Genomic DNA, 15,129 nt, shown 5'->3' with positions numbered 1-15,129 from the left:
TATTCTATGTTCTCTGCACAGGTAAGAAAAAGGAAGACTACTTATCTAGCAGCAGCTTTGCCTTCTTATATTGTATTGTTTTATGTATATATTCAATGATGCATGAGAAGAACATTCTTGCTACAAATATAAAACAAGAAGACTTTGAATTATTTGTTGTCACACAAGTTGAAATCCTGGTTATAATAGACACTAATCCAAGAAGTCAGCTCAATAGTCAACAGCAGTCAAAAAACCCCTGTGCTAGAATTTTCAAGAAAGGAGACAACAAAACAGGAAACATCACTGAGTTAATGTACATATTCCCAGTATACCTACATCCTGAATTCTGGGGGCAGTTTTTGTCCCCTCCTCTCAGAGCAAAGGTAGTAGCACTGGAAATGACAAAAGAAAGATCACGAGGATGTTGAAATATGTACATGTAAGATATGAGTATGTAGTCTATGATTTTTAGCCCTTTAGAAGATAAATCTGTCCACAGATGTCTTATCATGGATAAATGATAGAAATGATTTTATTTTTGTCTTAACTGATATTAAGGGTGATCAAATTAAGCCAGCAGTGACTTACAAAACATACAGAACCAAGGTCCTTCATGTGTTACATAATCAAACTGTGAAATGCTGTCACTTTTTATGGTTCATGTTCATGTTTTCAAAAAGCCACTAAAGGAATTCATGGAAGAAGTAGCCCTGGGCAGATCCTTTAAATATGCAGAACATGTTGGCAGAGGCTAAGAAAGCACTCTGGGGCAGGTGGATCACCACGTTTGCCCTTCTTTTAAACAACTGCCATCAGACATTGTCAGCTACAGAGCTGAGCTAGATGGATCTTTGGCCTTGATACCCAGTGTGAGACACTTCTCCTGACCTGTTTTTTTCCCTTAGTACTATGGGGCAACTCTTTCTTAAGCTCTCACTTAAGAAAGCATGATACAGATAGTGTATTTCAAGGGAATCACCTGTAATGTTCTTTGTATTTACTTATGCCACTTTAAAAGCAGTAGAAATTTACCAAAAATAAATTTCTTTGGGATAAGAAGTTTCAGAGGAAGAGCTAATTTAAAAACCTAAGTGAAAATAAAACTACTGGGAGAAATTGTGTGGAAGAAAGCTGAGGTAGCAGTCCCTGAGGGAAAAAAAGAGATTCTGAAACCATGTATTACAGACTGAGAAACTTTTTCTCGTAGTATAATCTGTATATTGAGGAAGGCAGGTAACCCTCTGGAGATTCCTTAGGTTGCTACAGGAGCAATCCAGCAGTAGTACCTTTCCTTCCTTCTACAGGCTGTTCCATTTACTACAGGCTGTTCCATTTACACTATTCAGTGTATTCCTTTCAGTGGTGTGTGTGTGCATCAAATATTATTCTTCATTATGAAAGATGTAAAAATTGCTTTGAAATCTATCTTTCACATGTTAACTAGATACTACTCTTCTTATTTTGGAATCAAAACTATTGTTCACTGATTTAAATGGTAGAGCTACATGTGTTAATTCACTTACTCAAAGATGTCACAAATGGCATGGGCACAGCTAATTCTAGTTTGTTTTTTTTTTTCCAAATAGGACAGTGCAATTCTGTATTATGTAATTTACAAGGTAGACTGTATGGATTATAGTCAGATGTTACATGACTACAGAGTTGATTGCTTTTGTTTTCCAGCTATTGTCTTGTGGCCTGCTAGAAACACTGAAGTTCAGTGTTCTAGAGCTCCAAGAACACTTGGATACCTATAATGTCAAAAGAGAGGCAGCAGAACAGGTGAGTCTCTTATGTCTCAAACCAAATATATTAGAACCTACTCATCAAGAAAATGTTGCAGGTCCTTATCTCTCATCACAGGCATCTAAAGGTAAACTGTAGGAAAACACAAAATAAAATCCTGTTTCCTTTTCATACTACTATTCTATGTAGTAATATCTATCTATAACCTGAACCTGAAGGGTTTTTTCTTATATGTAATTCATTTTTGTTGCACCTATTTCTGAAATTGATTTTTAATATATAACACTGCACAAATCCACTAACAGTGGGAAAAGCACATTCCTAATTTAAAAGTTATCTTTTAAAAATATTCAAGTATTTCTAACATGAACAATAAATAATGTTTTGGGTTGTTTTAATTTATGTTCTGCTTATTTTATTAGACTAGGTATTCACCTCCTGACTAAGACATTTACAACTAACTATCTTTATGGAATTCCAAGTGGATTAACACCCATAGTATCCAAAGAACAGGCCAATATATTAACAGGAATCAAGAAAGCAATGCATTTATCCTAATACAGATACTGACTTGTTTTGCTGAGTAATTCTTTAGACTTCTTTTTGGTGACTGAATCTCCACTGACAGTAATGAGGGTTATACAGCTGTGTCATACAGAGACATGTAAATTTAGGGCTCATCTTACAGCAGGATCTCATTGAGGATGATGTTTATGTGTTGTTCAGAATAATGCAGTTTAGTTTTCAAGGTAGATAAAAAGTTATAACCTTTTTCCAAAGAAATGCGGTTTAGAAGTTGAAAATTTCTGTAGCAAGGGTCTGTATATTTGGTTTTGTGAACCTGTGTGTGAAGTTCAGAAAGTAAGATACAAACTTCAGAAAACAGACACAGGTAAGAGGCAAAAGAAAACATGGATGTACAAACAGTTTTGCAAATAGAGGGGGAGAGGGAGAGAATACATGGGGATTTTGTTGTAGAGATGATGATTATTCCTAGGAAAATTGAACATGCTGAAGTTTACTGATCTCAGCAGCCTGTGAGGCCATGACAATGGCAGTATAGGCAGGTTTGAGTGATGCAAAACAGAGCCAGAATTCAAGCTGTGATGCCTTGGCAGAGCTGTATTTTGCAGCACAAGTGGCTCCATGTTTCTTGATTATGCTGAGTTTATTAGGAAATTATGGCCTTTGCCTTGCAAAGATTGCTGACAGCTCTATCTGTTGAATAGACCAGACATGCACTTTTTTGTGGAAAGGATCTCAAAAGAAATGTGTTTTCCTTGAAACCAATGCTAGAGTATGCCACACAGCATTGTTAATGTAGATAAACTCTTGAAAGGATCCAGGCCACCATGTTTGCCCTGCTCTGTGGTAATAACAATTTATTTGATCTTATATAATGAGCTGCATTTTGCCATGTAGGCTTAATCAGAAACAAAGTGCTCATCTAATGACTAAGATTATTTTACTCAATGTAATATTTAATGTCTGGCAATCTCCAATGCATAATGCTATCAGCACTCCTGTGAGAGCATAATGTATTTCATTCCTCCTTTTAGAGAGCAGCCCTGAGGCACAGAGGGTGTAACTGATTTTCCCTATGGTCAGACAGGAAGATTTGTGACAGGGTAAAAAGGAACTTGTGTGTGTGGTTATGTAATTAGAATGATAACTATCCAAACATGGAGGAATTTCATATCAACTCCCCAGTTAACCTAGTTTATCACAGCAATAACCAATGGTATTGTTTTGTTGATTTGTCAGAGTATAACAAATTAAAATTACATCCCTTTCAAATTGCCACAAATTCACTAAAGGTATTATTATCTAATTTTTCACTGTGACATTTCATATTGACATAAATCTGTGCTGGACATTAAGAACTTCTTTGTATTTTATTTTACTAGGTAAACAAATCCAAGTATCAGTTTGATGGCCTCTGTCATTATATCATAGTGAAGGATTTGTTTTTTCTGTCAAAAAGGGAGTCCAGTAACACGTTTCTGTGGTCAGCCTGTCTTCTGCCACAGATTTTTGAGTGACTGGAGCAGGAACAAGGTTCATAGGGTTAAAGGAATTGTTCTGAAACAACTGAGAGTATTCTGACAGGGTTTTATTTTTATTTCATCATTTATAAATAAAAAAGAAGCAGTACTGGGAAGGAAGAAACTTTTAGCTTTGACCAATCATCTCTGACTCTTGATAGCACATCATTTAGACAATTTAGTGCATTATTTAGGTGGTTATTGAGCACATTAATTTAAAGTAGTGGCTATCTCAAATAATTTACTTTCCTAAAATATTTTAGAAGTGTTTCCTTAGTTGTTGGCCCTCTTTTTCTAAGGTGTATCTTATATTAAATGTAAACTAAGAATCTTCTCAGCTGCATCTTAGATACATGTTTTATTGTTTTCTTGCTCTGTCCTGTTAAACAGAGTATAGAGAATTATTGAACAAGACTTCCTCAAGTAAAATCTGAATTTCTGTTGTTACATACAGGTGTGCTATATATCCTACTAAATCTGAAACTATTAATGCAAAATGCTTAATCAACTTAATGCAGACCCTTGTTTCATTCAAAGAAACACCCAGAAAAAGTGACCAAATTAAGTGGTTGGGCTATTGAATAATAAAGTAAATAGAAATTAATAGATATTTAAATAAATGTAGTTTGCATTTTAATCTGTCCTCTGCAATCAACCACTGGAAGAATCTGTATCTTAATTTCCTTAATGAAAAACTGTTGTTTTAACTTAATCCTAATAGATGTTTGTCATTCTCAGTGCTGTGTGGTGTACAGGCATTCACATTAATCAAATTGAAAAATAAAAGGCTCAGGCTGCAGTTGTGTGAAACTTTTGCCTATGCACCAAGATAAGACAGGAAGGTACCTATAGTGTATAGCATGTCTGTTTAGGGTTTTATCTGGCAAACCAACCTGTGTTATGACCAAGACCAACCCCAAACTTCCCTGTGTTACGCTTTCATCAACACTTCGTAGGAGATACATGGAGAAAACATGAATTGATACAAAGCAAACACATAAAGAAGGTTATTCTGTCACACTGTTCCAAAAGAAAAGAAAAACCAGATCTTTCTACCATGCTGAACATATATTCTGTAAAAATTCTTAACAAATTAATTTTGTCAGCTTTTTGGAGCTATTGTTCTATTTTTTCTTGCAAGGGGACTGCTTGGATTTCATGTGTATCAGGGACAGATACTGAATCAGATACATGTAATAGAAGATACAAGTTTATACACACAGCATTCTAGGCAGACCCTTTATTCAGACTGGTTCTAAGATTTTTTAAAAAGATCTTAAAAGGATGGTGTGTGAAAAGAAATACTAGGTTTCCAGCTGCTGATGCTGTTTGTTGCAGTTCAGACCTATTCCGTCGTTCCCGATAGAGGCTGTCTGATAAGAAATGAGATTTGCTGTGGATGTTGGTGTCCATGTCACTAATTGAAACTGACACTGCAATGTTCAGAGAATTCCATTTCTCCCCTTGATGAGCACACAGGCCTAGTTAATTCACTAAGTAACCTTTATTAAATTGAGCAGATGGGAAATCACATTTTTCTTTTTCTTGCATCAGACAAAGGTTAGAAAAAGGTCACCAAGATTCCCTCTGAGATTCAAGATACCAGAATTTAACACGCGCAGTGTGCTAAATTATTCTTCCTTGGATGTATAGAGCCAGTTCTTAATTTCAGATGATACTATGGATTTTATCTCAGCATGATGCATTCCCATTTCACTAATACCCATGCTCGCAGTTGTTTGCACTCTACAGAAAAATTTGCTTGGCCCTGTATCAGTGGGTGACCAGGTTATATTTCCTAAGAACAACTTCTTTGATTCTATAAATGCTTTATAGTAACACAGATATTCATGTGAATGCCAGTACACATGGAAGTTATTTTTTGAGAATTTTGCATAGTTGATTAAAGGTAGAAAAAGAGACTGCCCACTGACATTAATAAACTTGTTGTCTGCTATAAGTACTGGAGTTAAAGGAAGCCCTGAGTGGAACCTGCAGGTTTGCATTGTGTAATGCAACAATATTTCATCTTCTTGGCTTGTATGAACTGGACGTGATGCTAAACTCCCACTGGAGAATTTGGGTCTTTTCATTCCATCTTGTAAACCTGCAGTTAGACTTTCTTACACAGGAGAGCTGTAGTTCCTTCTGTTTTTAAAGTAGTCCCAAGAAATGTAACAGGCGTATTCTCTCGTATGAATTAGTGCTATATTTTTAAAGGCTGAGAAATCATATTGGTGTAAACCTTGTGCAGGAAGTAAAGAGAGGGATGTTTCTGCTTCCACCCTCACATATATTTGCCTGTAGCAGTATGAATTCAGTCATGGGTTAGTATTTATCCTGAAGTGCACTATCTCCATCTTGGGTAACGAAGGATAGAGGAAATAAAAGCTACAAAGTGATATATCAGAGTGCATATCATCACTGCAATCAACATTGGCAAGCAATTGATTTCATACCACAGTTTCTTATGTTATCTGAGAACGTACAAGACAAAGTGTCTCAAGCAGTTTTTTCAGTTTACTGTTTCAGAAGATGTTCCATGTTGTTTGTATTTATTTTGCAGTGGCTAGAAGACTGCAAAAGGACATTTGGTACTGATGATGGTATTCATGGGACTAACACAGATGCCCAGGTAGGTGTATGTCATTTGTGAGTCTCAGGATATGAGATTAAAAATCATCTTTATTACACAAAAATTCCAATATTTATAGACAGATTAAAAATGTATGAAAAGCTTTTCATTTCAGTTATCATCCTATCTTTTGGAAGCTCAGAGTCTCATGAAGTGGCAATAAAAATGGTCTTCTTAATAAAAGCTGGCAATCTGTCTTGGGTTCTAGACTTAATAACACTGAGTAGATAAGCAGGCCAGATACCATCTGTGTACCAGCAAGTACATTTTGTGATTTTCTGCTGCTGTTTCTAGAAGAAAAAAAGATTAAAATTCTGGTTATATGCTCAGATACATTGTCTACTCAAAAAGTTCTATTGAATTTATTTAGTACTATAGAACTACATAAGACCTTTCTGGAGCCAATATTTGCGTGAGAAGTAACAGGGAGTAAAGTAGCAGTATAGCAAAAAGATCATTAAACACTTCTGTTAAAATATCATCTAACAATAGGTTAAGTAACCATTAATATTAGTTGAATATTTTGTATGTATTTGCATGGCACTCATCCATGTTTAATATTACTAATTGCTATAATAAGTGATAGCTTTTCCCAAAATGGACTAGGACAGTTTTTGTTTGTTTGTTTGTTTGTTTGTTTTAATAGAATAGCTGCATGATATTGATGCAGTAAAAAAAGCAAATCCAAAACCTGGTATTAGTAGGTACAAGGAGTCTGCCATCTGCAGTACTGTGGTAAGGACAGTGAAAGGTGTAAGAAGGAACTGAAGGCAGCAGATGAACTTACCTTTTCACAATGACAGTTTGACAAAAATTTCAAATCCCAGCTGAGAAAGGAGGAATTTTATTTCTTTTATTCAGCTGAACTATTTATTGATGCACTTGGTCGATTTCTGCTGCTGAAGATGTAGTCTTCAGCAACAGAAATCTTTGCTGTATCTTTGGACTATTTCTTCTTTTATACAGTTTTCTTTTGCTGTTCTTCATACATGTGCATATGTTTGGGTCTTTTAAATTCAATCACAAAATGAACTTGAATTTTTAGAGTAGTGAAACATGTGGTAATATAATGTTAAGTTTTATACTGCATTGAAGTTGCACATTTTTAAAAAATCAAGTGAATAAGCTCTGGTAATACAAAACCAGCAAAATAATTTGCTACTATTTGCAAGGACTTTAATCTTGCCTGTGAAGAAATACTTCAGTGTGTTTTACACTTAAGTATACATCTTCGTATACTGATCAGTATATCTTTAGATATACATAACATTTACTATTACAGTACAGTAAATGCTGTATATATATTAATTAAAAAGCAGCATTTCTGTATTTCACTCCATACTTACAATTTTATTTACATACACCAAGAAATTGTTCTACCATTTAGTTGTCAGAACAGAACCATTCTTACCGTGAAGGTAAATGTTGCTGTTCCTACTGTGTAGCTGGAGAAACTAAGAAAAGGAAGACAAGCAACATGCAGGCTTTCAAATTGCTTGTAAAGAGAGAATCCCCATGATTCCCTGGCAAGGCAAGTTTGGCCAGTTCTTCCCTGTTTCTGCAGGGTTTAAAGATAGCCTCTGAAAAGGAGTTTGAGACCAATCACACAGATATTATTATTTGTGGGGACTTGTTTTGACTTTGGTTTTTAATCCTAGCCTGCAAGGGCAACATTCTTCAAAAGTCCTTGTAAATGGAACGTGGGGCTGCCAAGTCTAAGCAGTCCATCAGTTAATGCTAAAAATGTGTAAGTGTTGTCTTGCTCAGGAAGACAGATATTTTTCATTCACTAACTCAAATAAGATTTTCTTACTAATTTTTAGCACTGTGGTCTATACAGCTAAGGAATTAGCGAGATTAATTCTGTTCTGGCTTGTGCATTGCCAGAAGACTTGCAAGTAAATCTAATTATTCAGTTCTTGCTATCAGTACATGTAAGCCTGAAAGAATGCATCTGGACTCTGGCTAGACTGTTTCGACAGGACATGCAGGTAGAAAAATCAGATTATTTCTCAAGTAAGCACATATGTGAAAGACACTGAAGCAGTACAAAGCCATTTTTAAAGGAAAACCTCTCCTGAATTTTTAAAAGGTAGCTATCAAGATGTATTTTGGGAGAAAGGGATTAATTATGGCTTACAGTAATAATGAGACTTGGCTTTAAGAATACTGGAACTTAATGACTAAAATTATTACATAGTCAACCTTGCCATTGCTCAAAATCTGATTCTCTGTGCTTCATTAAAGTGAGTCATCGAAGTCATGACTTCTGCAGTTCAAAGTCTTATGTCACCAGTGCTGCGTTCATCAGAAATATAGTAATTGTGCCAAGTATATAATAGCACAGAGTGCAGAACAAAAACATGCACTGTAACAAAAACATGCAGTGTTTATAACCTGGGAAGCACATAGTATAAAACTTAACATCGTGTACAGCTGTGTGCTTTGTAAAGCTCTGCTGCTGCTGTCTGCTGCGAGTCAGACATCTGCTGCATCTTCGTATGTTTTGCTCTTGGGCACATGCTGTGATTCCAGTGGGGTTGTCCTGTGCAGGGCCAGGAGCTGGACTGGAGTGATCCTTGTGGGTCCCTTCTAGCTCAGGATATTCTATGATTCTGTGATTCAGTTTGCTATGACTAAGTGCCATCAATGCTCAGTGCTGTACAAAGCACAGGAGTGGCGAAGTTCACCTCCCCTAAGTCTGACACATATATTTTCTGACTGCTTCACTCCCTATCCCTCTTCCCCAAACATTTTTTTCTGAACTGGCTTGTAAAAACCAAGTGCAATTATATTGCAGAAATCTCTCGGAGGTGTTGAGAATTGAGTTTAGTAAACCCAAGAATTTCTAAACTGATTCAGAATCCAAATTAACCTTGCATCTCCAATTTTAAAATGCATTATTTTTGCTTAAACTATTGTGATACAGAACAAGTAAGAAGCTTTGTACAGTTGCTCAGATATATCTCAGTGTCCTTGATTTTGATTACCTTAAATTTGTGCACCTTTCAGACTACACAATGTAGAAAGATCAGACAGGGTTGTAAGAGTGTTATTCATGCTTTGAGACAACAGAGCCAATACTTTTTATGTTTAGTTATAGCAGCAAGTAATTTTATGTTAAATTCAGCCTGTTAATATGTTTTACATTTAGGATATATTTGGAGCATGTTACTTGTATTTCTTCCTCCATTTTACCTGGGACATCTTTTACCCTAATTAAAATTATTTCCTACACTAATTCTTGCTCTTTTTTCTTTCTTTGTATTTTTGTGACCTGCTCATCTTCTTGCTTAGCAAATGGAAATTCTAGCAGTAAGTGACAGTTCTTGATTTATCAAATACTTAACCATGCCAGTCACCAAACTGGTCTCCATCTGTCTTGTCCATTTGTGAAATAATGATGTCTTGTCCTAGGCTATTACAGAAATGCTGTGTGCTTCAATTTTGGATCATCTAACCCATTAGACTGTTAGTCCTTTATAAATGATAGGATCCTGTAGTCAGTAGAATGTTATACAGATTGTTCCACTAGCTTTTATGTCTGTATGTGAAGCAGTATTCACACTGTCTGCACTTCTAACTAGTGTTTTAGAGACACAAAAATGGAAGCAAGACAGTGTGTAAATTAATACTGCCATTTCATTTCCTTAAGAATATACCATGTGTTATTTTTTAAAGCAGAGTAAGGGTTACCTTTTATAAAGAAAATTTAAGAAAGAATATTCATGCCTCTGGGAATGGAATTATTCTCCTCCTACTCTGCCAGGCAGTTTAAGTTGAGGGCCAGGTTATATACTGTGTTTATACTATAAATACCAATGGTTATGACAGATTCTATACTTGCAGACTGCAACTGATTCTTTTGGATGTTAGATCTTGAATTTAAAACAGGAAAATATCAACAATAAATGGAAGTGATCTGTGAAACTTGGTTTTAAGACATGAAATCTTGAAATGTTCCAGACATTTCAAAATGCCTTTTGAATCGCTTCACATCCCACTCCACCCCTCTTCTTGGAAATGTAACTTATTAAAAAGTGAACTTTAAATCTCTGTGAGAGGCTACTTGTAAATTTGGAACCAAATGAAGCTTTCACTTGCTTTTCATTAGCTTACTATATATGTTAGCTTCTAAATATTTTAGCATTTTCTTTAGTAGCCAAATTAACTACTTCTAATTTTGCACACTCTGTACTGAAGAAGTTGTGATTTATTGTCTCTTGTACTGGATAGGAGGAGGTTTGCACTTCCTGAATATAATAGCATTGTTTACATTTGTAGGAGCTGGAGTTGTGTCGGAGGCTATACAAGTTGCATTTCCAGTTGCTGCTTCTGTTCCAAGCCTATTGCAAACTCATCAGTCAAGTAAAAACAATCAAAAAAGAAGCAGAGGTAATGAAAACCATGCTATTCAGCTAGTAATTGTTGACATTTTAAAAGCACACAATTTAAAACACTTTTTGATAACATTTTCATCAGTGGGACATCCTTTTAGAAACTGGAGGAGGGTTCCAACTGTTTTATAGCCAATTAATGAAATATTTAAGTAGAGCTTACAAGAATTTTCTAAGATGTTCAATTATCTGTGTTGATTTTTGTACAGCTTGAAAGCTCTTTAAAAAAAGACAGGAATGTAGGGAGTCCAGTGATGAGGATTTTAAATATTTCAGTAGCACTCCTGGTGTATTCTAATCAATCTACAATCAAGGCACATCAATTCCTCTCAGCAGAGCTGAGCCTTTCCATCGCCCTGGTGTTTCCTATAGCAAACACCATCACTTTCTACCAGCTGATTCATTTAACTGTGTCACTGCAGCCACTATTCAATTATTCTGCAACCTTAGTTCCCTATCCTAAGCACAATTAGTAGTGCATTCTAGACAATCATGCAGGTTCCTCACTTGTATTTCCAGATTTTTGTAGAGGTTGCAAATAAGTTTGTGTTTGAAGAATGCCGTGGAAGGTTGGCGTCACATCAGTCCCACTTCTTGCCTAAGTCAGATGCAGAACCATGTTCTGAGAGATGGCCTCATGTTTTAATTGTGCATTGCAGCTAAAGCCAAAGATACTACTGTATACACTGGCTGCACTATTCTCACTGTGCTGGCCTGCCACTCTCCCAGGATTTTTCCTTCCTATTTAAGATGTCCTTGTAATGACATCATTGCTGTCGTACCTTTCTGAAATGTTTCATTCTTCTTGTCAGTTTATTAAGTAACATAAGAAGAAAAGAAATCTGTTTTTTGAAATAAATTTTAAAAGAACTAAGATGGAAACTTCATCAGGGACAGCTCAAATAATTGACATGCATGCTTGGGCCATTAAGTTGACTGTATACTTAAGCAACTGCGGAAAATACTTGGGTGTTCAATTTCTCATTATTGCACAGAGGAGAAAAAACTGGTCTTCAGAAAATTATTTTGGCTTGAAATGCATTTAAACTAGAAAGGATAACTTATATTTGTTTTAGGTAATAAACATGTCTGAAGAACTTGCTCTTTTGGAGAGCTGCCTGAAAGAGGCTGAGGCAGTGTCTGACAGTGGTATTGAAGAAATTGAAATTGCAGAAGCTTCCCAAGCCAGCACAGAAACAGCTATTCACTCCCTCATTGAATCCCTGAGAAACAAGGAGTTTGTGTCAGCTGTGGCACAGGTCAAGGCTTTCAGGTAAGCCAAATTGCACGTTATTTTCCCTTGCATTTTCCTGTCTTCTGTTCAAACATCTGTTTAAAGAAAATTTGAACATTTAAGGGTTTTTTTTAATGTTTAAATCCAACCTGTGTGTTTGCAGGTCAATTTGGCCCCACGACATCTTTGGCAGTTCTGAAGATGACCCCGTTCAAACATTGCTGCACATCTATTTCCGTCATCAGACACTTGGCCAGACTGGCAGCTTTGCAGTAGTAGGCTCCAACCAAGATATGTCTGAGGCCAACTCAAAGCTCATGGAACTTAATCTAGAAATCCGAGAGTCTCTCCGCATGGTGCAATCCTGTCAGCTTCTAGGGAAGATCAAAACAGGAATAAATCTTGTCACCACTGGATTCTGAAGAGCTGTCATTTAGAAAAGAACTGATAGAACTGATGATGAAGACACTTCAGGCTATTACTGAGCACCTTTCACAAAAAACAAACAAACAAAAAAAAAAAAAAAAACCACACCAAAAAACAAACCTCCAGCAATCCTGGCAACCACCACACTTTTATCACAGCAAGAAACTGTTTCATCAGAAGTAAAACCCTGAAAATTGAAGTGAACATCCTACTTGACTGCTCTTTCTACACAGCAGCCTGTGTGGCAGTAGTATTTTTTTATTAAATTTGTGTATCAAACTACATGAAAGGAAAAGGGCTTAAACATAATGCATAGCTATGCATTATTTTCTGTTGTAACAGAACTATAAAATTATGTTTGCAGCAACAGCCTCTACAGGTTGGATCAATATTGCAGGTGGGATGAGGCTAAAATCAAGGCTCATTTATTTTGGCTGAAGACCTGCAAGGCTTCCTGGCTTTCCAGCAGTAGTAGATAAAACCATCAACTACCACCTTATGAGACACTCTGCAACGTCATGAAGAATGTGCAGACATGAGGAGAATGACATATGACTACAAAAACCATTGACTTCTCACTTTTATTTGCTTTTCTTGTCTGTAATAAGGAAATAACGTGTGTGAGTTAGAATGTATGGCTATGTGACAGTTGTTTTTTGAAGATATGGATGATTGTTAAATAAGGTCTCAGAGCATGCTTAAAAGAGCTGCAAGATTATTTTTGAAGAAATTTTATTTTATTAGATCTAATCCTCATAGCGTGTAAATGTTAGGACGTTTAATAATATTTTAAACTGGGATTTCCCAGTGTTTCTAAAAAGAAATAATATATCTGTTAACTTTATTGGAATGCTGCTCAGTTCTCTGACCAGTGCTTATGTTACAAATATTGATTACAACTAACCAAAAAGTAGCTGCCTGCAGAGACTTTAAAATGTATATTAAAGATATATGCTGCCCATCAGCAATTCTCATTAGAAGTTAACTTATTTTATTCTGTATATATTCTAGAAACTGTATAGTGCAAAACCAGTATTTTTCGTGTAAATTTGTGCAATGCACTGTTAAAAACAGTAGGTGTATAAAGCTATGAGGAGAAGGGGGCATTCCCTCTTGGTAGTCACATGCAGTACTTGCAGTCTGAGTAGCCTGCAGGGTTTGAAGAGTTTGAATGCATGCAGATGCATCTTCATGACTCAACTGAAGCCTAAGGAATTGGGACTATAGAAGAAAGGAAAAAAAAAAAAAAAAAAAAAAAAAAAAAACCCCGACTACCAAAACATGCAAACAGGCAATATACTCATAGTTCAGTGTCAAAGTCTGTAGCATAAAACAAACTGGATTCTGTTGAAACCAACAGCATTTTGTAGGAAGAAGGAAAAAAAAAAAAAAAAAAAAAAAAAAAAAAAAAAAAAAAGTAGTCCCACAATTCCTGTTATTTGAAAGGAACACCTGATATTTTTATATACATCTCTTACCCACTGTGATTTTTTTTTTTTAATGGGCTCTAATTCCAGAGTTGAGAATGTAGAACTGAAATTCTTTGCTCTGCCTTTTTGGGGGAATTAGGCCCCACTAGAATTGTAATTATGCTGAAATGCATTAATTGAAGGCACTGTGCACGCTGTTGGACTGCTGACAGTAGTTATGTTATCCTAACAAGTTCTGTAACTGGTCAAGGCACATTCATAGTCACTGTATTTTTTTCCCCTGTCCCTGATAAAATGGAATTATTTTGATGGTTTTGTGGTACTGTAGATGGTGTTGTTAATTATTTAACTAGTATTTACAGGGGAGAGGTGGTTTTATTTAGGGGTGCATTACACTTTTATTTACATCATCTTTTACCAGCCTTTTTTGTAAAAATAAAAAACAGTGTATCTCTCCTTTTGTGTATTTTTACAAGCTGGAGTTTAAATACTTTAGCTAAACAGACTAAGCACTGACAACAGTAACCTGGGTGCCCTAATATATTTTTTTTCCTTTTTGGTCCTGTCATTGCAGCAGCATTTTTCTGGGCATCTTCTGAAGCTGTTAATGAATTTCTCATGAAACTCAAACCTGAATTCATTTTTGTAATTCCTCATGTTACACATCTTCCTCCATTTATAATGGCTAGTGGAACCTGCCCTGTGGAGCAGAATCATCTTAGCCGACTGTCTTTTGACAGTCTTTTGCTTTAACTTTATTAAGCTTTTCAAGAATTACTCAACTACTGCATGAGGTTGTCATCCTGCATCACCTGGTACCAGGTCTGTGGCTGAATCCAAAGCTGTGGTAGAGCCATCTAGAAACAACCAAACCATCAGACACCTCCTGTAAGATGCAGCAAATACAGCACTGGCTGAGCTAGCATGTGCAAAAGAATCTCATTATTATAAAGCTGTAAAGAGCAAGTTCAGGATAGCTTTGAAGAACTGGCACCATGAAGGCTGTTCCCTCCTACCTTGCATAGTTACAATAGGTCAAGAGTGGCTTTCTTTCATCCTGCTGAGTCTGGGAACCAGTGCCCACAATCAGCAAGTGCTGTCATGGACATGACATGGCAGTAAAGCTGAAAAGGAACTAGAAAGAGAATTGTACTCAGACATCAAGCAGTAAAAGCATTAAACATATTTATGTAAGAGGGATAACACGTAGAGCTACTCTGGAACTAAAGAATGC

The 15,129-nt window shown here is 36.0% G+C and overlaps 1 protein-coding gene across 9 annotated transcripts in view; it reads left to right on the top strand.

The window, feature by feature from the left end:
- Positions 1-14,351, top strand: part of FRYL (FRY like transcription coactivator) — a 133,795-nt gene extending 119,444 nt beyond the window's left edge. For 7 of the 9 annotated variants that reach the window (XM_062492758.1, XM_062492756.1, XM_062492755.1 and 4 more), the window contains 6 exons: positions 1,666-1,764; positions 6,340-6,408; positions 9,706-9,723; positions 10,693-10,803; positions 11,882-12,078; positions 12,203-14,351. In XM_062492758.1, coding sequence (XP_062348742.1) covers positions 1,666-1,764; positions 6,340-6,408; positions 9,706-9,723; positions 10,693-10,803; positions 11,882-12,078; positions 12,203-12,461 — 753 coding nt within the window. In that variant the 3' untranslated portion in view covers positions 12,462-14,351. The remainder of the gene's footprint in view (positions 1-1,665; positions 1,765-6,339; positions 6,409-9,705; positions 9,724-10,692; positions 10,804-11,881; positions 12,079-12,202) is intronic. The other 2 variants (XM_062492759.1, XM_062492757.1) reach the window with 1 other exon arrangement.
- Positions 14,352-15,129: the final 778 nt, after the last annotated feature.

This window comes from Cinclus cinclus, chromosome 5 (assembly GCF_963662255.1).
Source record: "Cinclus cinclus chromosome 5, bCinCin1.1, whole genome shotgun sequence".
NCBI lineage: Eukaryota > Metazoa > Chordata > Aves > Passeriformes > Cinclidae > Cinclus > Cinclus cinclus.
The sequence above is the reverse complement of the archived record's forward strand: the minus strand, read 5'-3'. Positions and strand labels throughout refer to the sequence as shown.